Source organism: Mobula birostris, chromosome 32 (assembly GCF_030028105.1).
Source record: "Mobula birostris isolate sMobBir1 chromosome 32, sMobBir1.hap1, whole genome shotgun sequence".
In the NCBI taxonomy this organism is placed as follows: Eukaryota; Metazoa; Chordata; class Chondrichthyes; order Myliobatiformes; family Myliobatidae; genus Mobula; species Mobula birostris.
Genome location: NC_092401.1, coordinates 13,235,993 through 13,261,136, shown reverse-complemented (window position 1 = coordinate 13,261,136; position 25,144 = coordinate 13,235,993). Strand labels below are relative to the sequence as shown.

Genomic DNA, 25,144 nt, shown 5'->3' with positions numbered 1-25,144 from the left:
GTTATTCACTGGTTCGTGTTTAACCTGGTGAGAAAACTGACAATGCTAAACAATTTTCTGCTACCAGCTTCTGTTCCATTCATCATTCCAGTTTCAACAGGTACATTTAATGTCAGAGAAATGTATACAATATACATCCTGAAATTCTTTTTCTTTGCAAACATCACTCATCCAGTTCACTGAATGCCAAATCAAGAGGGACAGAAATCTAAACTGTTGTAAATGCAGAGGCTTTCATTATGAAGCGAGGATTGCCTTAACCTTTCTCTCTTGCCCATTTGTGCTCGTGTTCATTTTGTTGGGTGGCGTCTTTGGGATATTGTTTTCCTAGCCAACATTTTTAGAGATAGTTATTTCATTGTGTTATTCTACAGGGGAAAGATGCACGTCTGTTATTTGCATGTTGAAAACTGAACGTTAAAGGCCATCCGATCGGGTCAAGCACAATACAGCAATTATACTTCCATTGTCACTCTGTGGGAATATTCTCCAGAATCAGGGAATAAACAGGGCTAGTCTCTCCTCTACTAACTTGAACATTTGTCCATGCACGGCAGAGTGAGAGAATAGAATGGAAATGGTGTGAGAAAATGAATGAAAGGAGAGAGCAAGAAAAGATTGACAATCTTGCACTAAGGGAAAAAGGAGGGGCGATGGAGGGAAGGAATGTGGAAATAGCCTGGCAGGAGAGGAAGGAGAGCAGACAATAACAATAGAAACATAAGTAACTGACATTCAGAGCATGGCTGTGATAGAGGGAAGCCACAGAGAAAAGATAAAGGATGGGACAGGTATACATGCATCTCTAAAAATAATCTTGATGTTAAGATTCAGAATTAGGATGGAGAGCAATTAGGAAGCTCATCCTGGTCTCAGCTCTGTTTATACAGTGCCAGATCTGCAATAGCAAAAAGTGATTATGCAGCTCCTTCTGGGGAGAAAGGTCACGTTAGTTCCTCCCAGACAGTGATGTGGAAACAGGGGATACAAGACAGAGCTGGAACAACTTGATAGAATCTGTGATTAATTCAGTAACAGTCCCTCTGCAGCATCAAAGACAAAAGGTTAGAGCTTGGCACTTTCTCCGAGAGCCAGGTTTGGTTCTCCTGCACCTTAACACCAACAAACCTTCGAACGTGTCATATTTTCATAATCCCGTCCTGCCACAGATGGGAGTGTACAGTAGTATGATGAATATGGTCTATAAATTTGGACTTTTAAACAGGATTAAGAAAGTGGCCAGTACTGCAATTCCCCTCTTCTCTGTCACTGTTATTTTCACGTTGAAGTACATTGATCTTTCTAAGTCTTCTTGTCCCCAGTAACTCTTTAATAACCCTCCTTCTCTTCCTTCCTGCTCACATCTTGAATGCTCCTTTTGCATGTGTGGGTGAGATCCTCGATTTGAACAAATGCTTCTGTATACATGTACTCCCCTCTTGGTTACTCTGGGCCAATTGGTGCTGGTCACATCACAGCCAGGGCACATACTGCAAGGCCTGTCCTCCATCTCCACCTCCACGCATGCTGCGCCCTTCAGCAACCAAGCTGAGCCACCTCTGTTTCCTCATTTATATACCCTGTCCTTCTTTAACAAGGCTATGTGTTGGTGAAGTCCAGTTCTACCTTTTCTCTCGAGTTTCTTGTGAGTTGGTCATGGAGAGAGGGAGCACATGAAAACAGGCCCTACAGCCCACACCAACCCATTTGCATTAATCCCACCCCAACCCAATGTATTCCCCTTGCGTCTTAATCAGCTTCCTCTGAATTCTATCATTCTCCTACATCCTGGGGGCAATCTACTAGCCTGCCAACCAAAATGGCATTGGGATGTGGGAGTAAACTGGAGAACTAAGAGAATATGCACGTGAAAACTCCACAAAAACAGCAGCTGAGGTCAGGATTGAACCCATATGTCTGGAGCTGCAAGGTTACTTCTATCACTTGTGCTGCCCAAGTGGTTTAATCTGTCCCACTGGTTCCTAATATAGCCAGTAACAAATTTTGTTTGTGTAATACAGCTTGGATAGTTTTGGTGCTACATAACTCCCAAGCTGTTATTTGTTTAAGGAACATCCATAAATAACATCAACAATATCAGATACCTCTGTTGGGCAGAGTGACAGGGAGAAATGGGAGTGCAGTTCACATGTAAATGCTGATCATTCTCTCTTAAGGAGCACCAATGAGATGCCTAGGAAGTTTGTCTGACGTCAAGCCAGTCAAGTTGAATTTCATTTAGTTAGAAGTAAACTTTCCTCATCTGTTTTCTCAGTGACAGGCTTAGCTCCTGATCTAGCAACACCAGTTAAAAATTCTTACCTATGTCGTCAGATTCCATGGTCCTGTTCTCCCTATCTCTCCTCCAGTTCTCTGATCTTAAGATATATCTGGGACTTACAATGTTGACCTCTTGGGCGTTCTCAAGTTTAACTACTCTCCTTTTGGGAGTGAAGCTTTGCTACTCAGTGATAAAGCTCTGGAATTGCTCCCTAAATCTGTCTGCTTCTCCACCTCTCGTCTGTTACGACAATCCTTGAAATCTCCCTAAGCTTAAGCCCTGCCTCCTAAGTTAACTTGCTGTCTGTACTATTTGCTGTTTTCCCAGTGATCAAAACCAAAGTCATAAATCTTTGACTGTAACCTGCAGTTTGCAAACTCCTCTAGCTGTCCAAGCTTTATGAGTGCATGATCACTGTTTCCCTTTAAGCACTGCACCAACCACTAGAGAGAGCTCTATAGAATGTGCTCCTTTAACCCATCTACCTTGCTGTCTCTTTTTTCACCTTATGAAAGTTCTTCAGATATATCTCAAGGCAATTGTCTACTATCCTTTCTACCACTAATGCTTTGCTGTCTGATTTTCTATGTTTAGTGTTGCTGACTTCTTTCCTGTATTGGTCAGAAACACTGAAATGGAAAAAAAACATTGCTAAATTAAAAATATTGAATACCAGAGGTGGGATGTTACGTTGAAATTGTATAAGATGCTGGTGAGGGCTAATGTAGAGTACTGTGTGCAGTTTTGGTCACCTGCCTACAGGAAAGATGTAAATAAGGTTGAAGGAGTACAGAAAAAAATTTACAAAGATGTTGCTGGGTGGGGATGATCTGAGTTAGAAGGGAAGATTGAATAGGTTAAGACTTTACTCATTGGAGCATAGAAAAATGAGAGGAAATTTGATGGAGGTATACAAAATTATGAGGGGTATAGATAGTATAAATGTGAGCAGCCTTTTTCCACTGAGTTTGGGTCATGGGTTAAGGGTGAAAGGTGAAAGGTTTAAAGGGAATTTGAGGGGAAACTTCAGAGGGCCGGGAAGTGTGGAATCAGCTGCCAGTGCAGGTGGAGCAATCACACTCGATTTCAACGTTTAAGAGAAGATGGACTGAAGATGTTTAAGACCAGATGGGCTGAAATGCCTGTTTCTGCGCTGTACTTTTCTTTGACACTGTGACTCTATAAATATTGATCATCACTAGGGTGGTATGGCTGGTATTAATGCTTTTTCACTGTTCCAGTGACTGCATTGGATTTCCCTGGGTGTCTTATTTTCCACCTACATCCCAAAAATATTTGAATTGGCTGTTCTTAATTACCTCCAGTGTGTAGGTGATGGGTAGAATCTGGGGGAGTTGGTGGGAAAACAGGTTTTGTGTAATATTTTTTGATAGTGCAGAGTTGGAAAATCTGTTTTCATGCTGTGTTATTCAATGACTAGTGGGTAGAGGCCTTTTAATGCCTTCTGGTATATCTGTATGGCTCTCTGGCATCTATTCCTCTCTGCACGTAGGTTTGGCTACGTTCTTGACTCTATCCACTTTTGAGAGTTGTGTTTCTATATACTCTCCTGTTATTTTTATCCCTTTCCCAGAGGCAATCTTCCATCCATCTTGCTTGCTAGTGAGGAATGTTTCACTAACTGCTGTCAATATTACTGCAGATGGAACAACTGGAACAGGAAGCAGGGATCTGGATAGTTGCCCTCTCTGTGTTCTAATCAATCAAGGTCCACAGTAGAGATCTTCAGTGCCATCTCACTGATGGCTATGCCTTAAATTTCAGAATTCCCTTCTTTTCTGTCTTCCTTCTTCTGACACATAGCTGTTTTTAAACATAGAACATAGAATAGTACAGCACAGTACAGGCCCTTCGGCCCACAATGTTGTGCCGACCCTCAAACCCTGCCTCCCATATAAGGCCCCCCCTTAAATGCCTCCATATACCTGTCTAGTAGTCTCTTAAACTTCACTAGCATATCTGCCTCCACCACTGACTCAGGCAGTGCATTCCACGCACCAACCACTCTCTGAGTAAAAAACCTTCCTCTAATATCCCCCTTGAACTTCCCACCTCTTACCTTAAAGCCATGTCCCCTTGTATTGAGCAGTGGTGCCCTGGGGAAGAGGCGCTGACTATCCACTCTATCTATTCCTCTTAATATCTTGTACACCTCTATCATGTCTCCTCTCATCCTCCTTCTCTCCAAAGAGTAAAGCCCTAGCTCCCTTAATCTCTGATCATAATGCATACATTCTAAACCAGGCAGCATCCTGGTAAATCTCCTATGTACTCTTTCCAATGCTTCCACATCCTTCCTATAGTGAGGTGACCAGAACTGGACACAGTACTCCATGTGTGGCCTAACCAGAGTTTTATAGAGCTGCACCATTACATCGGGACTCTTAAACTCTATCCCTCGACTTACGAAAGCTAACACCCCATAAGCTTTCTTAACTACCCTATCCACCTGTGAGGCAACTTTCAGGGATCTGTGGACATGTACCCCGAGATCCCTCTGCTCCTCCACACTACCAAGTATCTTGCCATTTACTTTGTACTCTGCCTTGGAGTTTGTCCTTCCAAAGTGTACCACCTCACACTTCTCCGGGTTGAACTCCATCTGCCACTTCTCAGCCCACTCCTGCATCCTATCAATGTCTCTCTGCAATCTTTGACAATCCTGTACACTATCTACAACACCACCAACCTTTGTGTCGTCTGCAAACTTGCCAACCCACCCTTCTACCCCAACATCCAGGTCGTTAATAAAAATCAAGAAAAGTAGAGGTCCCAGAACAGATCCTTGTGGGACACCACTAGTCACAACCCTCCAATCTGAATGTACTCCCTCCACCACCACCCTCTGCCTTCTGCAGGCAAGCCAATTCTGAATCCACCTGGCCAAACTTCCCTGGATCCCATGCCTTCTAACTTTCTGAATAAGCCTTTTGGTCAAACCCTTGGTTACCTACCACTTCAGATTCAGATTCTCTGTGATTTATTCTGTAAGCCACCTTGTTTATTTACAATATTAATGATTTTTTTTCTGAATGCAGCTTGGTGTTCTTGCACTTGGTGATATTGCACCGCTCCCCTGGAAAAATGATTGAGAGATGCACATAGAGTCATGGAGCATGGAACCAGACCCATCATCCCCCTGACTCTGCTGAGCAGCAAACACCTACTTGCACTAATCCTATTTTTTATTCTTCCTAGAGCCATATCAACGCCCTCTAAATTCTGCACTGCTTACAGCAGCCAACTAACATTCCAATCCACACATCTTTGAGATACAGGAGGACCTGGAGAAAACCACAGTGGTCAAAGTGAAAACAAGCAAACTGCATATAGACAGCACCCAAGGGCAGGATTGAACCCAGGTTATAGGAGTGGTGATCTGTGCTACCATGCTGTCCACCCATTTTTAGACGGCTGCCAGCTGCCACCCATTCTTAATGCTCTCAGGTTAAGCTGTTAATAGTAACAAAGCCAGGTAGCACCCATTGAAAGCAAAGTAGCTTTAGCTAACGATGCATTGAAGTGTTCTATTATCATTCACCAGGATCCCAAGGTGAGGCTTTTGCATGTACCCTAAACCTATTATTAAATATAATTTCTCACTTGCGCTTGGAAATGAATAGTTCAGGTCAGCTTTAACAGAGGGACGTTCATAACAAAGGCAAAGTGTAAGATGGAGAAAGGAGTGGGCCTGGGGGTGGAGAGACAACTGATTGGTGCAAAGAAGCAGGGGTGGGACAGGTTAGTTTTCTATCATATGACAATAATGAGTCAAGAGCCTAGGACCAAGGCAAGATTAATGGGAGAGAAAGAACCGGGCTACAGAGAGAGATGGTAATGTATTGAGGTCATAAGGTTATTATTGGGGCAGTATTAGGATTGGTTAGGTGCAAATGTAATTTAAAATGAGGTGTTGAGTTTATAGGGAGCATGCTGGCATTAGTGGGGTCGAAGAGTGGGATGGTTGAGATAACACTGGGTAAGAGGCTTTGAGGAAGTCCTGATGAAGGGTCTCGGCCGAAATGGCGACAGTTTACTCTTTTCCATAGATGCTGCCTGACCTGCTGAGTTCCTCCAGAATTTTCTGTGTGCTGCAAGAGGCTTTGAGGGACCAATTACAGGTTGCCAAGAAATTGGGTGGGTTCCATATGTCATGATATGCCAATATATATTACAAACTATTGGACAAGTTACTGTTAAGTTCTTTTTTTTGTCTTACAAGTCACAGATAAGTTTGCTTGAAGTGTCTAGCAATGATTGCAGTGGCAATGAGCAAAATACCATCAAAAATGAGTTCACAAAATCCTTAAAAGTTACTGAAATGATAAATGATCCATTATCAGTGTCCTCTCTGTGGCCAGAATTGCCAGTATTGAGGCTTGACTTGGACTCATTTGGCCATAGTGGAGAAGCCACATCATTCACATGCCCAATACTGATCTCCCAAAGCAGAGACTCTAATTAATTAGAGTTCTTCCATGGGAAGATATTACCTGGTGGACAATGAATTAAGTGTTAAGAGGTTCATTGATACACCAACCCCAAGCTTCTCATAAGGCAGTCTCTCAGGACTGAGAATGACTTACTTTTACTCCAATTTTGTGGGGTCTGAGGTGCTGATGAGGTGATGTGGGAACTGCAGAACTTTTCACAGGTAGGGCAGGAGGTAACTGATTCAGGAGGGGCTGGGTAGGTAGTTTGTGAGGTAGTGCACTCCTGATTACACAAGCCCCCTGTGCACCCTGATACACATCCCAGGGTCCCTTATCATCCTGAATTTTCTCCACATTAAATGGCCATGGACCAGCCATTCCCTGGACTCAGGGGGAGATGTACCAATTCTTCAAGGAGAAAATTTGCACGTCCTTAAATCTTTGCCTTGGTCACAGAGCTAGTGAATTTCATGGCATATGCCTGTGATATTGAACTGATTCTGATTCTGACCTGGTAACCAAAATAAGAGTTTCTGTTTTGAGGATCTGGTGTCTGGCTTTGAACAACATGGCCTGCTCAACACAGTTGACTACAACCAGGGCCTCAATGCTGGGCAAGTTGGCCTTGGACAGGAAAGTGACTTTGGTTCGACATCTTCTGGTGACCTTAAGAGGGATTTGTGGGGAAGAGTTTGGTGGTATTATTCCAGTCCTTAGAGATGCTTGTGATAGGTCGTATGCATTTCAAACACATATAGGAGGGCAGGGACTGTTTATTCCAGGCAGACCATGTGCCGGTCTCAGGTCTTGCATTTGAGATACTCATTTCTTCAATCAACCAAAGGCCCTGCTGGCGCATTGAAGACAGAGTGAATTTCACCGTCGATATCTGCCTTTGTCAAGAGTTTGCTGCCAGACATGGATGTGATCCATACTTTATAAAGTCTCACTGTGAATCTTTTACTTTCTGAGCCAGTGAGGTGCAGCAGGAGCAGGTTGACAGAGACCTTTGGCTTGGCGAGGTTGTGTGTGAGGCTTATTCCCCCCTCCCCACTCACACCGGCTTACTGCATGCAACAATAATTGCTTGGAACCTCCAAGGGTACACAAGCACAAGCTACTCACTGCCGAAATTAGAGGGGCTTGTCTTCTGGAGTGACATTCCCATGGTTGAGCAGTTTCCCATTAGTTCTTAAGACTACCTTAATTCTCATAGGAGGTTTGTTGGATGTTGAGAAGCAGCATGTTTGATGAGAAGGTTTAAAATAAGTTAGAGCAATAATGTGTCTGTATTGACAGTTGTCTTCGCCGAGGTTCACAATGTTGTCTATCCATTGGTTGGTTTCATGGCTTGCATGCCAATAAGGAGCAGACAGAGTAAAGATGGGTTGCTGTGGGCAGTGGACTTTGAAGAGTGCATTCCACAAGCCCTCCTGATTTAGTGAGATCAAAAATAGCTGGTGCTGCTCCCTCCCTACATTTTTCCTGAGAGTCATACAGTGAAGATTATGTCTACTGGGTCTCTGGAGAGACTGAATCCACACTCCCATTTGTGGAGCATCCACTTGGGGGAAGTGGATGAGAAGGACCTTGATGATGGCTCTTCCTATGACACGCAGTGGGGAGATCCCTCTGTCAATACCGTAGTTGAAGATGCTGATGATCTCTGAGGTGCTCTGGCATATAGTTCTCTTCCCCCACGAAGCCATGAAGTTGTGACTGACATTCTTTGCCCTTGAGTGTTCAGATTTCAGCAGGGATGCCATTTGCTCCAAAAGCTTGTTATTTTTGAATTGGAATGTGGTCTTTGTTGGCCAGCAGTGACTGGAATACTGGCCAGAATAATTTGCTGTGGGATGGAATCAAGGATGGGGCTGTGATTTTCAAAGTGCTCATGCCAATGTTCATTGACAGCCTCTCTATATGTGGTGAGTGTACCCTGCGCTTAGCTCTTGGCAGACTGGTGCTTGCTTTAACAGAACTGGAGATTCCACATGCACCTTTACTGTTAGCAGGTCACTGAGCCTCTTTGACCCTCTCCATCCACCATCTGTACCTTGGGTCCTGCATTTTCTGCTGGACTTCTGTCCTCTGACCTATAGCCAATAAAACATTTTCTTTTCCATATTCATACTTAAAGTCCTCTTATAACACAAAGGTGGCCACTGGGCCCATCGATCTGTGTAGACTTTCAGAACTATTCTATCCCCCCTCCCTGAAACCCATTCTCTGTCACATGCCTATCAATTCCTCCTGACTCTCCTGCATTCCATCTACACTAGTGATATTTACAGAAGCAAATTAACCTACAAACCAATATGCTGTTGGCATGGGGGAGAATACCATTGCACCCTGGGGAAACCTAGAGTCAGGGGGGGAATGTGTGAACTATGTACAAACGGCACCAATTGAAAGGTCTATCTTGAGGAAAAGTGGAGTTTCCAGTGCAGGAGCTTCATACACTAGTGGTTTCTAGGCCTTGAAGTTTCCAGGCGTTTGTCGTTAAATCAGCCCTGATTCTCTACTCTAATCCCATTTATCTGCACCTGGTCCGTAGCCTTTTATAGTTTGGTTCTTTTAAGTGTTCCTCAGAATTCTTTTTTAATATTGTGAGAAGCTCTACCTCAACCAAGTCCACAAGCACTGTGTGCCAGATTCCAATCACTGTCTGTGTGAGAAAGATTGTTTTCAGATCCCCTCTAAACTACTTGTTCCCTTACCCTAAACCTGTGCTCTTGATATTTAGACACCTCTCTATTGAGAGAGATTTCCTATTATCTTCCGTATCTGTGCCTCTCATAATTTCGTCTATCTCAGTCATGTCCACGCTCAGTCTCTAGTTTTAGAACGCTACAGCACAGAAACAGATCCTTCAGCTCATCTGGTCTGTGCCAAACTATTATTTTGGTCAGAAAGGATCTTCCCCAACAAAGAATTGTTACTTAGCTTTGGTTAATCCATGTTTTCCTGCATTAACTCTGCTACTCAGTTTCTTCTCCCCCGCCCCCCACAGCTGCCTTACCACTGACAGTAGACTTAAAGTCCTATAATTATCCATCTTATTCCTGCTGTCCTTGTTGAATAAAGGAGTCACATTTTCTGCCCTCCACTCATCTGACATTCACCTGTGCTCCATCATTCCATTCAGGAAGGACACGTAAACCAAAGCTCTCACTTACTCCAAAGAAAACAAAACCAACATCTAGCCTCTCCTCAAAACTTAAGCATTTTATCCTAGACAACGTCCGTATCCATGCAGAATCTCCTCTGTACTCTCTCCACTGCAATTATAATCTTCTTGTCTGATGAGCAGAACTATACACTGTAGACTTAACCAAAGTTTTATGAAGTTGTACAAGCACCGCCCTTCTCGTACCTCTTATGCCCTGGCTAAAGAAAGCTAGTATCCTGTATTACTTCTTCATTGCCTTATCTACCTGTACCGCCATCTTCAAGGCTCCCTGGACTTGTGCACCAAGGTCTCTCTGTTCCTCAGTACTCCAAAGGGACCTACCACTCATGGTATACGCACTACCCTTTTTAGTCCTGAAGTGCATCACATTGCACTATTTTAGAATGACATTCCATTTACCATTGCTCTTTACCATTTAATTAGTGCCTATAGCACGTGGCCAAGTGGTTAAGGCATTCAACTAACGATCTGAAGGTCGTGAGTTCGAGCCCCAGCCGAGGCAGCGTGTTGTGTCCTTGAGCAAGGCACTTAATCACACAGTGCTCTGCGACAACACCGGTGCCAAGCTGTATGGGTCCTAATGCCCTTCCCTTGGACAACATTGGTGTCGTGGAGAGGGGAGACTTGCAGTATGGGCAACTGCTGGTCTTCCATACAACCTTGCCCAGGCCTGCGCCCTGGAGAGTGACGACTTTCCAGGCGCAGATCCTTGGTCTCGCAAGACTAACGGATGCCTTTACTTTATAGCATAGTACTATCCACCTATCAACATAATCAACAGCCTTCTCTCCTTCCTCATCAGTCAAACCTTCACAGAAGGTTGTGTCTCTTCCCTCCCCAGCACTTAAGTTGCCCAGGTGGATTAGTTCTTCTCTCAGGATGTCAAACAGGGTCTCTTCCAGATTGGTCTAGCAGTCCTCCTTGGTTTCATCTCAATTCCCGGAATGGGCGTCAATGTACTGATTTCCGTGATTGAATCAAAGAGTCATAAAGTGTGTGTTGATTCCGCTGGAGACACCAGAGCAGCTCATTCCTGATGGTGAAGCTCACTCTCTGAGAGAAATATTCCTCTTCCAGTTTGTCGCTCCAGTAGAAGGTAGACCTATCACCTTGTACTCTGAGCTGGCCACCTCCTGCCGGACCTCAGGGTATGGCTGTCACTTTTGAAGTGTCTGTGTTCCTGAGCTGTGATAGCAGAGTAGAGTCCATCTCTGTCTCTGCAAGGATTGTCCACCAGGACCCTAACATTCCAGGCCCTGGGCCTCATAATGAGTGTAAGTTGTCTGTGTGTGGTTTTCTTTAACACAGTGTGACTTTAAGGAGCTGTGGCAAACTGGAAATCAATGGGCATCAAGGGGAAAACAGTCCAAATGTCAGAGTAGTACACAAAACATGGGAAGATGATTGGGCATTGACTTCCTCAGAGCATCCATCTGCAGTAGCTCCTTTGTGACAAAAGCTCAGATGAAGGAATATTCACTGAATGGTCGATTCTAGCTGTATTTCTCAGAAAATGAAGGTGAACATTCAGGCAAGGACTCATCAGTGGCAAAATACATTCTTGCAGTGACCATCTCCAACAAGTCTAGCTAGCTACTCTTGACATTCGGTGGCATTACAATCACCTGTTCCCTCTCAGACCTTACCCCAATCTACATCCTGGGATTGCTAATTAAAAACTCAATGGGCCTGTCCCACAGATAGTTTGGCTACAAGAGAAGGCCAGGGGCTGGGTATTTTGCAGTGATTGACTCCAGGGCCTTTCCGCTGTCAGCACCGCACAAGCCAGGAGTGTGAACTAACACTCTCCACATACCTGGATGAGAGCAACTCCAACAATATTCAAGAAGCTGGACATGATCCAGATCCACCTGATTGTTAGCCTTCCATTTCCCTAAACCTTCATTCTCCGCTACTGTTGCACAGCGCCCGCAGTGTGAACTGCCCACAAGATGTACTACAGTTACTCATGAGGTTACATCGAGAGCATCTCCCAAAGCCACAACCTCTGCCACAACGAACTTGCCGGTTTGTGAGAACACTGTGAAGTCAAAGGGGATAGCCGATGTTTCAGACTGAGTCCCTGTACTGGAACTTGGAAATGCAGGGCTGTTCCATCATTGCTGCTGGGTGTTATTCCTGGAACTTGCTCTGCATCAGTGAGAGAACCTTCACCGCTATGTCTGCAGTGGTTCAAGAAGGAAGTGCAACCTCACGTTCTCAAGGACAATGGGGGATAGGCAGTCATTACAGGCCTTGTCAGTGAAGCTCAAACACTAGCAAATCAATAAGGAAAATTTCAGTTCAAATCTTTCAATAACTACATTTAATGGTGTGACTAGTGAGTAGAATCTTCATGAATCGATAGACACAGCAATGACCAGCAGCCTGTCAGAAGTTACTATCACAATTCTCCATTCTGCAGCAAGCACTCAATGTGTACCTTTAAGCAACTGGGGGAGTGGGGAGGGGTGTGTGGTGGTGGTGAAAGACTGTGTCAAATGAAAAGCAGGCCAGGCACTAGTACTGGTGTGGTAAACCATATATATGTTGTAACTGGGTTAACTGTCTGGACACGCCCCTCTGCTGACTGCCCCTGTGGCTCCTCCCACAGATTCCTGTATAAAGGTGATTCCGCCTTGCCGCTCCCCCTCAGTCCGGGGGCAGACACTCACCGTGGAGGTTGAATTGTACAGTGAATAAAAGCCTTTCAGTATTTTACCCAACTTCGGTCTTTTGGAGTTATTGAGGGTACTTCAACTGGACTAATAGCTACATTGCTGTGAGCCAGACATGCTAACAATGTGAAATACTGTGGTCATAGATTAATTATTGCATTGGAACTGAGTTAAATGTTTAAGTTTTTGACTGAGTAAATAACTACTAGGGCAAGATTACTAGTGTCATAGATAAGATTACTAGTACCACGTATATCTGGGTAAAACTTTTGAATGTTATTGAATTGATACACATATGTGCTAACTGGTTTGGAGGGATGAATGATTGTATAGGTAAGTATCCCTGTGTGCACACACCCATTCTGAAAATATCCTCCGTGCACACACCCATTCTGAAACTAGGGATAATATTAAATCAGTTCCCCTGGGATTATTCTCCTCATGTTCGTCAATTTCCACTGTACACTTCAGCCTGCACTGGCTCCTGCTCTACCAGGCCTCCCATTTCCAACCTACTGTATATCCTTGTGCTTAAATCTCTTTGTAGCTTTACTCCTATCTATTTCTGCAATTGATCCCAGTTTTGCACCCCAACCCATTCAATATCTCCCAACTCGACTCAACAGATCCCATGCCCAGTCTGATCTATTATGCTGAACACAAGCCTCTTCATTACAAGTACCTATTCTACTGCAGCAATATTCCTCAATATCTTTTACCCTCAGTTCTCCAATTCTGTCTGCTTCAACTAAACTTTGATACCAGGGTCCAAACACTGAGTCTTCAAAACTTCAGACCTATTGTCACCACACAGACTGAGTGACAGAGAACATCCTAGTGGCCAACCTGCAGTCATGTAGGTTATCACACTTTTAATACTTTACAGTTACCTTTCTAAGACTAAGGGTCTGTACTCTGTTATCCCTTCAGGTAGCAAATTCCAGGCACTTGGAGCTAAATATTTACATCAGCTCACTTTTCAGCCATGGCCTAGCAGATGAACTGCTCTATTATTGACCTGTAATAAGATTCAAACCGATGCTGATTTGGATCTCTAGCTCCTCTTCCCCATAAATCAGCCATGATCAACTTCAACTGCATGGGCCCTATGTTCTAACAACTCTTCCCTGATTTCTTTCTCCCTCCATTTTCACTTCTTAAAAGGCTTACTTAAAATATATTCACTTCAGGAAGGTTTGGAGGGATGTATTCACTTTTTCTTCAGCGGGAGGAGAGAGAGCAGCGCGCCGCGCGTGCGCAGCCCTCCAGTGAAAAATGATATCGTATCCGTTAAATAGGGGCCGTGGACAATTCTGATTTGATGGAGAGGGACGTGAAAGCACAGAGGAACACCTGGAGAAATTTCTGAAACACTCATTCGCTGCTGTCGTTACTGCGCGGTCGGGAATCTTCTGGAGGGAAGGCCTCAAAATCCCCGGCTTTGCCTGCTGTTGGCGACCGAGATTGAGGTCGAATTGGTCGGACAGAGATGGCGCTCAGTACTCGGTGTTGGAGAGCTGATTCGGAGGCTCGAAGTTTTCGGATGACTCAGAGACGGATTGTGGTCGGGCATGGCAGGGAGAGTTTTTCTTCCTTCTCCCATCAGCATGAGATGTGGGACATTTGAGAGACTTTGAACTTTTTACTGTGCTCATGGACTTCTTCATCAAGTTATGGTATTGTTGCACTGTTGTAACTATATGTTATAATTATGTGGTTCTGTCAGTTTTTTCAGTCTTGGTCTGTCCTGTGTTTTGTGATATCACACTGGAGGAAATATTGTATCATTTATTAATGCATGCATTACTAAATGACAATAAAAGAGGACTGCGTGTCTTCATAATCTAAAGATGGACATTATCCAGGGGTTATTATCCTTGACGCTGGGCTACTTCTCTGAACTGAGGAGATTTATGAAGCCATTTCAGAGGGCAGTTAAGAGTTGAGAGTCAACTACGTTTGTGGTTTTCAATTCACAGTTGGGTCAGACTGGATAGAAGTGATCATTTTTGTTCATCGAAGAACATTACTGAGCCAGATGTATGCAAAAATCCAGTGGATTTATGACATTTGTTGATGCCAGCACTTATTCTAGATTTCATTTAAATTTAGCAGTTTCTGTGATAAAGATTCAAACCCATGCTGATGGTCTGGAAACTTGCTTGACCACTTACTCAATTAATCCAGTAAATTAACCACTATTTTATTTTTCCAACTGGTAGTACACCTTTCCTAATATTCCCTTACTTTATCTCGTATTTTTTTAGTACAGTTCCAAAGTGTTTGGAGTTCGCAGCCCTGGCAGGCACTCGATACAATTATAGGTTTGTTGAGCTGCATTGTAACTCACTCTTACATGTCAGCTGAACAGCTAGGACTGCTGCAACCACAGGAGGTAAAGTGGTTTGCTCCCAACATAAAAACAAAGAACCTGCATTTATATAGTGCTTTTTGTGACCTCTGCTCCGCATCACTATTGTACTGGGGGAAACTGGCACCGGTTTTCACGTAGTAATTCCTCACAAGCAGCAACACGATCGCAACCAGAGTTATAAAAGCGCTGATGAGGCCATTCAGCCCATCAAACCCACTTGTTTAGTAGCTGCTAGGATACATTTTTTGGCATTAATGCAGTGAAATCTTATACACCCACTGGAGGTCGCAATCTCCAGAGGGGAAGGCTCCAAATCCTCGACTTTGCCTAGTGCCTGTTGCCAGGGCCGGGGTCAAAGCGCTCGGCAGAGATGGTGCTCGGTGCTCGGTGCTCGGTGTCAGAGGGCTGGTCAGAGGCTCGAAGTTTTCGGACGGACTCGAGTCGGACGGTGGTCGGGTGCTTCCAGGATGCTGCATCGACAAGTTTGCGGCGCTGGAAGCTCATGGTAGGGAGAGTTTCTCCCTTCAACCGTCTGCATGAGATGATGGGACTTTCGAGAGACTTTGAGACTTTTCTTTACCGTGCCCATGGTCTGTTCTTCATCAAATTACGGTATTGCTTTGCACTGTTGTAACTATATGTTATAATTATGTGGTTTTTGTCAGTTTTTTTTTAGTCTTGGTTTGTCTTGTGTTTCTGTGATATCATTCTGGAGGAACAAATTGTATCATTTCTTAATGCATGCATTACTAAATGACAATAAAAGAGGACTGCATGTCCTCATAATCTAATTTAATACCTCACAGACCTCCACAGGACAGGCAGTGGCTGGATCATGTGCTGAAATCTCTGGGGTGTGGCTCAAACCCGCATCTCTCCTGCCTCAGGGTTATAAGTGCTCTCTAATAAGCCATGGCTGTTACTTTCGTATCTCTGAGGACAGGGGCAATTCATAGCAGGCTAACTGAGTTTGCCTGCAGTTTGAGTCATGTGCAGGGGTAGTAGGTCCTTGTGGCTTCAAGGGGACAGCAGACGAAGCAGTGGAAAACCAGGAGACTTTCAAACCGGGAGCTGGCTTCCTTCTGTCACTGCTGGTTGGCCACAGTGAACCACCCAGTCTGGACCCTCCAGGGCAAATTATGGCTATCCAGATGAAAGTGACCAACAGACTTGATCTACCATTAAATTCAATGGAAATGCAAAGGAGGAGAGCTCTAACGTAGACTATCCCTTGCAGTTACATCCTCAATGGGAAATGGGGGAAGAGATACAGTGCATTGAACCTGTTTTATCACTCAGATTGGACCTTGCTTCAAATTAATTTACAACTATTGTCCCTCTGATACCTTTATCTACCCTTCAGCAAAATAATCTGCCAAATTCAGCATGAATTCTGATTGCTCCTCCGCTCAGACTCCTCCACATTTCCTCTGCTCTCGCTCTGATGGAGGCCTTGCTACTTGTTCTAGACAAACATAGAAGAGGAAATAGTCTCTCCATATCAACCATAACAAATCCCCTTAACATTTTAAACACCTCAATCAGATTACGTGGCATACAAAGGTGAGATCTGGCATAATTCCTGCGTGTGAAAAATTTCTAAGATCCCTGCAACCCTGGTGTGTGGGGTAAGTATACCATCGTACTGCCTTGTTGTAAGAGTGTTGTTAGGGCCAGATCGAAGGCACAAAATACTTAAGAGCATAGTGATGCAGCAGGTAGTGCTGCTGCCTCACAACATCCGGGATCTGGGTTCAATCCTGACTTTGCTGCTGTCTGTGGAGTTTGCCCATTCTCCCTGTGCCAGCGGGTTGCCTCCCACACCCCAAAAATGTGCGGCTTGGCTGGCTAGTTGGCTGCTGTAGTTTACGCACAATGTGGGTGGGTGCTTGGGAGTCTGGGGGCAGAGCTGATGGCACATGAGAACGAACCTGTTACAGGAAAGCTTGGGGTAGTGGGTTGGATGGAATCCCTCTGAAAGGGGGCGTACACTCAGTGAGCCTCCTTTTATGTCATAGGAAAATATGAAAACCAATTGAGATACCTCGACATTCGCCATCACAGGGAGAAAAATTGGTCCATTCTAGCCCTCGGTTAGTTCCCAGCTGATCTGCATCTTTATGCTACCTGTCCTTGGTTCCCTAACCTCTGATGGTCACATCCAATAAAGGTCGATGAATTTTACTGTTGAAAGCTTCAACTGATTCTACGTCCATTCACAACAGGGAAGGGAGGTCCATACTCCCAGTCTTGTGTGAAGGACCTCCCTGATACCAGCCTGACAACTTTTTCTTTCTCTGTTTCTTCAACTTATTGAACATCTTATTTACATTGACCTTTACATTTCTACAGTGAAGGTGTCCGATTCTCCCAATGTCATTGGTGAGTTCTGTTGTAAATTGGGGGGACTGCTTCATTGAGCACCTCTGTACCATCTGCCATAAACAGGGCCTCCCATTGGTCAAATACTTTAATTCCAATTCCTTTTCCCATTCCGATGTGTCAATGCACGGCCTCCTCTTGTTCCAAGAAGAGATCACCCTCAGGGTGGAGAAGCAACACCTCATATTTCATCTGGGTACCCTCCAACCTGATGGTATGAATTTCAATTTCTCCTTCTGGTGAATCAAATTCCCCCCTGCCCCCCTCCTCTGTTCCCCATTCTGACCTTTTAATTCTTCTCAATTGCCTATTACTTTCACCTGGGACCCCTCCTTCCCTTTCTCTTATCTCCTGTCTATTCTCCTCTCCTATCAGATTCTTTCTTCTCCTGCCCTTGACTTTTCCCAACCACCTCACCTTCCAGCTAGCCTCCTTCTCCTCCCCCCACCTTTTTATTCTGGTATCTCCCCGCCTTCCCTCTCGGTCCTGAAGAAGGGTCTCAACCCGATAAGTCAAATGTTCACTCTTTTCCACGGATGCTGCCTGACCTGGTGAGTTCCTCCAGCATTTTGTGTGTATTGCAGTGAAGGGAATATTTGTACAACCTTACAGCCTCGGTATTATTCTGGCAAATCTGTGATATTGTCCCTTTTGGCTAAGGACCTGAATAGTGAGATCTATAATGATGGTGAACCCCTCAGTGGGTAAATCTACACACTGTGAAATTGATAGTAAATTCTGGAGATCTGTGGTTAAAAAACAAATTTGTCATCTGTGCTTCCCCCTTCCTCCATGAAGGGTGGTTTGCAGCCTTTATGGTCAAATCTTCAAAAATCCGTGAACTGATAAAGATGTCATTCATTCACAATCTCTCCTTACATGAAAATAGCTTGACAGAGCTAACATGCCTTACACAAGGGATGAATGAAAGTATTTTTCTTTGTGCACCTAGCTATACGTTTGCAGCAGCAGTACAGGGCAGGATGGTAGCATAGTGTTTAGCACATCACTGTACAGTGAAGGTGACATGGGTTCAATTCCTGCTGTTGCCTGTAAGGAGTTTGTATGTTCTCCTGTGACTGTGTTTCCTCCAGATGCTCGTTTTTCTTCCAATAGTGCAAAGGCATACCAGTTGGTCATTGTAATTTGTCCTTTGATTAGGCTAGGATTAAATTTGGGGGCGGGGGAGAATTGCTTTGCAGTGCAGCTCGAAGGGCCAGGAGGACCTATTCTGCACTGTATCTCAATAAAGATGTAAATAAAATAACTTCTCTACCCATAAATGACAATTTTATAAGAGTGGATTACAATTCCTTCACATTAGCAATTAGTGGTATTTAAGAGACATTTAGATAGACACACAAATAAGTGGGGGACGGAGGGTAATACCCAGGTATAGGCAGATGTGCAGGTTTTCATTTATTGAGATACAGCAGGAATAGGCCCTCCCAGTCCTTTGAGCCGTGCCGCCCAGCAATCCAAGCCAATTTAATCCTAGCCAATTCACAATGCGCAACTAACCTACCAACTGGTACATCTTTGGGCTGTGGGAAAAAACTGGAGCACCTGGAGGAACCTCACGCAGTCATGGAGAGAATGTACAAGCTCCTTCTAGACAGCGGTGGGAAATGAACCCAGGTCATCTGGACTGTAATGTGTTAACCACTATACTGTTCTAAATGGGTATCATTGTGGGCTGAAGGGTCTGTTTCTGTGCTATACTGTTCTATGTCAACTTAATTCTAACGTATTCAAATAAAATTATTCTCTAAATTTAAAATCTTTATGATTAATTTTCTATGAATATCCTAGTCTTTATTTTCAATAATGTAAATTGTACTTTTGCTGTTTATGAGAACTTCCCAACGTTCATCCGGCTAGATGTTATTACTTTTGCCTGATACCATGTATTCTATTGTCTGAGGCAAAGGCCATGGAAATCTACAGCTCTGGAATGGTCAGACCTTCCTGGGCACCATTCTTTAATTACTCCCTACTAGACACAAACTTAGAGCATGCTTTCTTTCCTGAGTTGCATTGAGTTGCAGTATTTAAGTGTGGTCTAGTTGGAACGTTGCACAAATTAGGCCAATGTTATATTCCAGTTCCCCTGAGACTTTTAGCAGTTAGAGCAGATAGATGGAAGACTGACAGCAGCTTACAATCAATCTTACTCCGTCAAGGACATGCTACCTAAATCTGAATCCTTCAGGTCATAACCTTTCCCTTCCTACAGTCACTGTTCGGGGAGGGGAGATGGAGTGAGAGTTTGATCAATCTAGTAGTTCTGAAGAGTGTACAATTAAAGTCTGTGGCTTTGTGTCCAACAGTGTTGGGTTGGGATGGGATGTGGATAAGCTTGTGGCATTTGGGGCTCCATCAAGTTTTGGCGAGGACTGGAGACAGTGCCTGCGTTGCACCAGAGATGGCCTGTTGACACGGGCACACTAATCCACCACATGGGATCCACAGCCTGAGCAATAGAGAATTAACACGCCCAGTGCTTGCAGAGTGCTGATCTCACTGAACGTCCTGACTGTAAACCAGACACAGGTGCAATAGGGTTGCACAGTATAGTTTAGACAATAAGGGATGCAGACCCGTGTCAGAATGTACTATGCAAATTTGGAATAAGGGGAAACAGAATATTCACTGGGGGGTGGAGGGTTGTGGTTGCAGACTCTCTCTCAGACTACACCATGCTAAGGGCTGATGGGAGACTCTCACTCGCTTGGGCTGCATCCCAAGGGCTGGGATAGAGGGGAGGAGGTGGGATGGAGAGTGCGGACCCTTGCTCTCTCAGCAGATTGCCCCGGATGCACGGGAGCTCTCCCACACTCAGTCCCTACCAGACATGGGACTGGGTGGCACCAAGCACCACAGGTGCGGATGTTACAAGGACTCTCAGTTTTACAGTACAGACAAACTCAAACACATGGTACTTTGATGCCCCCTTAAAGCAGCCGCCAACAGAGCCGGTGCTGTGCAGTCCTCTTCTCACTGCCCTGTGGGGAGAAAGGGAGAAGAACGAGGGAAGGTGCCTTGAAAAGAAGCTGTGAGCAGGGTTAGAAGGAAAGAGTTATTAGCACGCGCCAAGAAACACCAGTCATTTTTCTCAGAACTTGGCAACAGGACTGTGGTTTGCTGGATTCAGTGCAGCTTTAGTGAGCATCTGCAAGGGAAGGCAGAGAGGACAGATGCATCGTGCTAAAACCAATTCAACAACAAGACCCGGCCAGGGGTGTCTGACCCGGCACCACCCGCTCCCTACGGCCTAGGGTGCTGCCTCCCTCCCCACCTACAGGTGCTCGTTTACTTGCTTGGGTGGTGCGGCTTTCCCACACAGCGGAAGCTCTTCAACAAAGGCAGTGACCAATGAAGTGAGAGAAAAATACGAATGGCTACTTACTGTAGGGGACGCACTCATATTGGATCTCCAGGTACTTGTAGGTTCCTGGGCAGGGGTCGGGGAAGACGTCAGAACCTGCTACCACCACACACTGCGTGCGATTGTTACACCTGTGCAAGAAACAGCGCCAGTTAACGATTGGCTGTGGATGTACTATGATGAATGACAAAGTTTTCCCAACAGTGCCAGAACAAGACTCCCCCTACACCTCCATATCAAATAATCCCAGGGAAGATACAGTATAAGCCAAAGTTAAGTTGACCTATTATGTAGTACAAACACTGAGTTACGAATACTCAACTTATGAAGCCTACCTGCAAATGAATGTGTAATAACATTATAGGAATATTCAAAAACCTCTTATACATACATTCATTCGTTCCTACAAAAGGCAGAACTAGATTCCTGTCTCTCCACTTTTAGTAATGAGTCTTATCAGTGTTAAGTATTTATGACGCCACACATTACAATACTGTGATATTGAGAGATTTTTTGTGTATTTTCCAACATATGGACAAAATCAATGTACAGCCGTCTATAAAAATGGAACCTGATTTTTACTTGGGAATGGCCTATACCACCAGGGTAGCAACACTAGATGTTAAATACAAAGTAAATCTACTTCCACACTGAAGAATCCCAGCAGCATTTAAATGAAACATCATGGGAAACTCCTATTCCAATGGTGCATCATTCCAACAGTTTAATGCAGTGCTTCTCACTGCTCCTGTTTCAATGATTAGCCCGACATCACCGAGGCTCCCTGACTGAGGCCTGGATGGTGGAAGCTTTGCAATCCTTGCCTACCTCCCACTGGCTGAGCTGTAGGCCTCTGAGAGAAGGTTTAAAGACCACGATAAATCGAGACTGCTCCAATGGCAGTCCTGTGTCTCTGAACATTATACCTCAAAGGAAATCCCAAGTAACGAAGTGGCTAATGAGAGGGGGTATAGTTTTAAGGTAATTGGAGGAAAGTATAGGGAGATGTCAAAAGCAAGTTTTTTTTACAGAGATAAGTGAGTGCACGGAAAGCACTGCCAGTAGAGGTGGTAGAGGCAGGTACATTAGAGACATTTAAGAAACTGAAATAGGCACGTGAATGATAGAAAAATGGAGGGCTATGTAAGAGGGATAGGTTACAGTAGATTGATTTTAGAATAGAGTAAAAGGTCAGCACTTCGTGCGCCCCAGGGCCTGTATGTTCTCTCTTCAGAAACCCTGCCACTCCAAATCGGACAAAAACACTGAGCACTGGAATTTACAAGGATCTGATCGGGAGGAAAGTGGACGCCATAGTAGAGTAGCGGTTAGTGCAACACTATTACAGCTCAGGGCGTCAGAGTTCAATCCCATTGTCCGTTGTAGGAGTTTATATGTCCACCCCGTGGAATGCGTGAATTTCCTCTGGGTGCTTCAGGTTCCGCCCACATTCCAAATGTATACTGGTTAGTAGGCTAGGGTTAAAAATCAAGAGTTGTTGGTGGAGTGGCTTGAAGGACTGGAAGGGCCTATTCCACTCTCTATCTTTAAATAAATGAATTAATCAATGTAAGTAGCCGCTGAGCAGTTTTCCTCGCAGTTACCTCGTTCCTACAAGCCACTTCTATCACCTTGTGGAACTGTAGGAGATGCAGCTCTGAAATTCCTGGACTATAGTGCTCAGAGCAGAATCTGGTCATTCGTTTACTAGTGGGATCTACCAATGCGCTGTTTTTTTATTTATATTATAACAGTAACTGAGAGGTGTATTATCCTGAGGAAGAGAAAGGTGCTACGCAATGTTGGTGATGCGATCTCTTGAATTCATCATCCTTACACTGTGACACTGAGCACCCTTTTACTGTGATTTGTCTGAATGCCAACATTACTGCTGAGATGTACTGCCTTGTGGTTAAAATGGGGGGTCCTCTGGCTGGGCATCAGGACTCTGAGACCCACAAGGACATTGGAATGCTGATAGTGGACCATTGGAAGAATGAAGTCGTTAAGAAGGAACATCTAGCAGCCAGCTTACTTGGGTAAGACTGATATGGGAATAGGAAGGGGTCATCTCATCTTGGAGGACACTTTACCATTCAGTTAATGTGTGGCATATACCTACCTTTATCTCAGATCCGTGAGCACGTGGCCAAGTGGTTAAGGTCGTGAGTTCGAGCCCCAGCCGAGACAGCCTGTTGTGTCCTTGAGCAAGGCACTTAATCACACATTGCTCTGTGACGACACCGGTGCCAAGCTGTATGGATCCTAATGCCCTTCCCTTGGACAACATTGGTGTCGTGGAGAGGGGAGACTTGCAGTATGGGCAACTGCTGGTCTTCCATACAACCTTGCCCAGGCCTGCACCCTGGAGAGTGAAGACTTTCCAGGCGCAGATCCATGGTCTCGCAAGACTAACGGATGCCTTTGATCTCAGATCCCCTGATATCCTCTGATTTAAGAAGAATTATTGGCTCATTCAGCAAAGAATCAGGGCTCTTGACCTACCATGGCAACCACTGAACACCCATCTGCCCTCCAAATAACTGTCCATTCCATCTGCAACGAGACAGTTGCACTAAGGGTAATTTACAGTGGCCAGCGCAAGATCAGGATCAAACCCAGGTCACCGAAGGCCAGAATTAACATCACCATACAATCCAAATTCCAAGCAGGCTTTGCAGTAGAGTAGAAGTAATTCCTAATCATTCCTCAAGGTATTCGTGGTTTCAATATTTGTGGTCTCTGCTAATCCCAGGCTCCCTAACCTCAGAAATAGTTTCACCCAGCCAATGTCATCAGCTCCCTTTTAGCATAATTAAAACTTCAATCACCTCATCTCATAACTGTCAAAATTACAGAAAGTACAATTGTAGTTTCTATAATCGCTCCTTATCACAGACAGTTAGATGTACAGTGAGTAAGCAGGCTCTGTACGTGCAGACCTTTTTCCCACCTACACTGATCCAATTTGCCAACGTAAGCATTGTATCCCTTTAAGTCTTGCCTTCTTTAAATCTCTTTGTAAATACTTAAGCATTGTAACGATATTGACTCCATCACCTCCTCTGGCATCACATTCCAGATATCAACTTTGTTAAAAAAAATACTCAAGTCTACTTTAAAAAAACTCCCTCCTCTAACCTTAAACCTGTGTACTCTTTGTTTTAATACCCCTCGCACTGGTAAAAGAATTTGACTATCTACCTTATCTATGACTCCTCTAATCCTATATACTCTTTTAGGTCACCCCTCAGCTTTCTTCGTGCCTGGCATAGCAAAACAGTCTATCAATCTTTCTCCTCAACTAAAGTCAGCACATCCTTCCTTAGATTAAGGGGCCCAAAGCTACTCAATACTCCAAATGAGGTAAATCATTGACACAAAAGGTATGTCAGATGCTGGAAATGTAGAGCAATACACATAATGTGCTGGAGGAGCTCAGCCAGTCAAGCAGCATCTATGGATGGGAATAAACAGTCAACGTTTTGGACTGAGACCCTTCATCATGGTCCAGATGAAGACATCCATAGATGTTGCCTGACTGGCTGAGCTCCTCCAGAGGCTATCTTTGCCCTCCTAGTCATTTGCAGAGGCAGAAATACGCCGCAGATCATAGGACACCAGAATGTCCTGAGGAACGTGAGACTTTGGGGACTATGTTTGCCGAACATAGAAAATACCAGGACAGATAGTTAATTAAGCTCATTGAGAAGCTGTAAGAGATCACTTGAAAATAAGCTTTTGAAAGATTTCAGAAAGAAAATCAGAGTGATAAGGAAGTATTATCAGCTTTAGACAAGGTAATACTCTTCCTGTTGACCACTGTCTTTTGGGGAAACTTAACACAAATAGAATTATAACGCAAACAACAGGAATTCTGCAGATGCTGGAAATTCAAGCAACACACATCAAAGTTGCTGGTGAACGCAGCAGGCCAGGCAGCATCTGTAGGAAGAGGTACAGTCGACGTTTCAGGCCGAGACCCTTCGTCAGGACTAACTGACGGAAGAGTGAGTAAGGGATTTGAAAGTTGGAGGGGGAGGGGGAGATCCAAAATGATAGGAGAAGACAGGAGGGGGAGGGATGGAGCCAAGAGCTGGACAGGTGATAGGCAAAAGGGGATACGAGAGGATCATGGGACAGGAGGTTTTGATCGTACATATCTTTAAATGACTAAGTAATATACGTTGGAAGTCACAGTGCCACTGCCTCACATCATCAGGGACCTGGGTTCAATCCTGACCTTGAGTGGAGTCACATTCTCCTTGTGACCACATGGGCTTCTCCTGTGTGCTCTGATTTCCTCCCCCATCCCAAAGCCCGGTGGGTTAGTAAGCAACTTGGCTGTTTTAAACTGCCCATATTGTGTGGGTGAGTGGCAGGATCTGGGGGCG

The 25,144-nt window shown here is 44.5% G+C and overlaps 1 protein-coding gene across 1 annotated transcript in view; it reads right to left on the bottom strand.

Moving 5' to 3' along the window:
• The window catches only part of LOC140191063 (adhesion G protein-coupled receptor L1-like), a 281,887-nt gene that overhangs the window by 180,682 nt on the left and 76,061 nt on the right, over positions 1–25,144 (bottom strand). Inside the window, exon 3 of the mRNA XM_072248138.1 lies at positions 20,772–20,881. Coding sequence (XP_072104239.1) covers positions 20,772–20,881 — 110 coding nt within the window. The remainder of the gene's footprint in view (positions 1–20,771; positions 20,882–25,144) is intronic.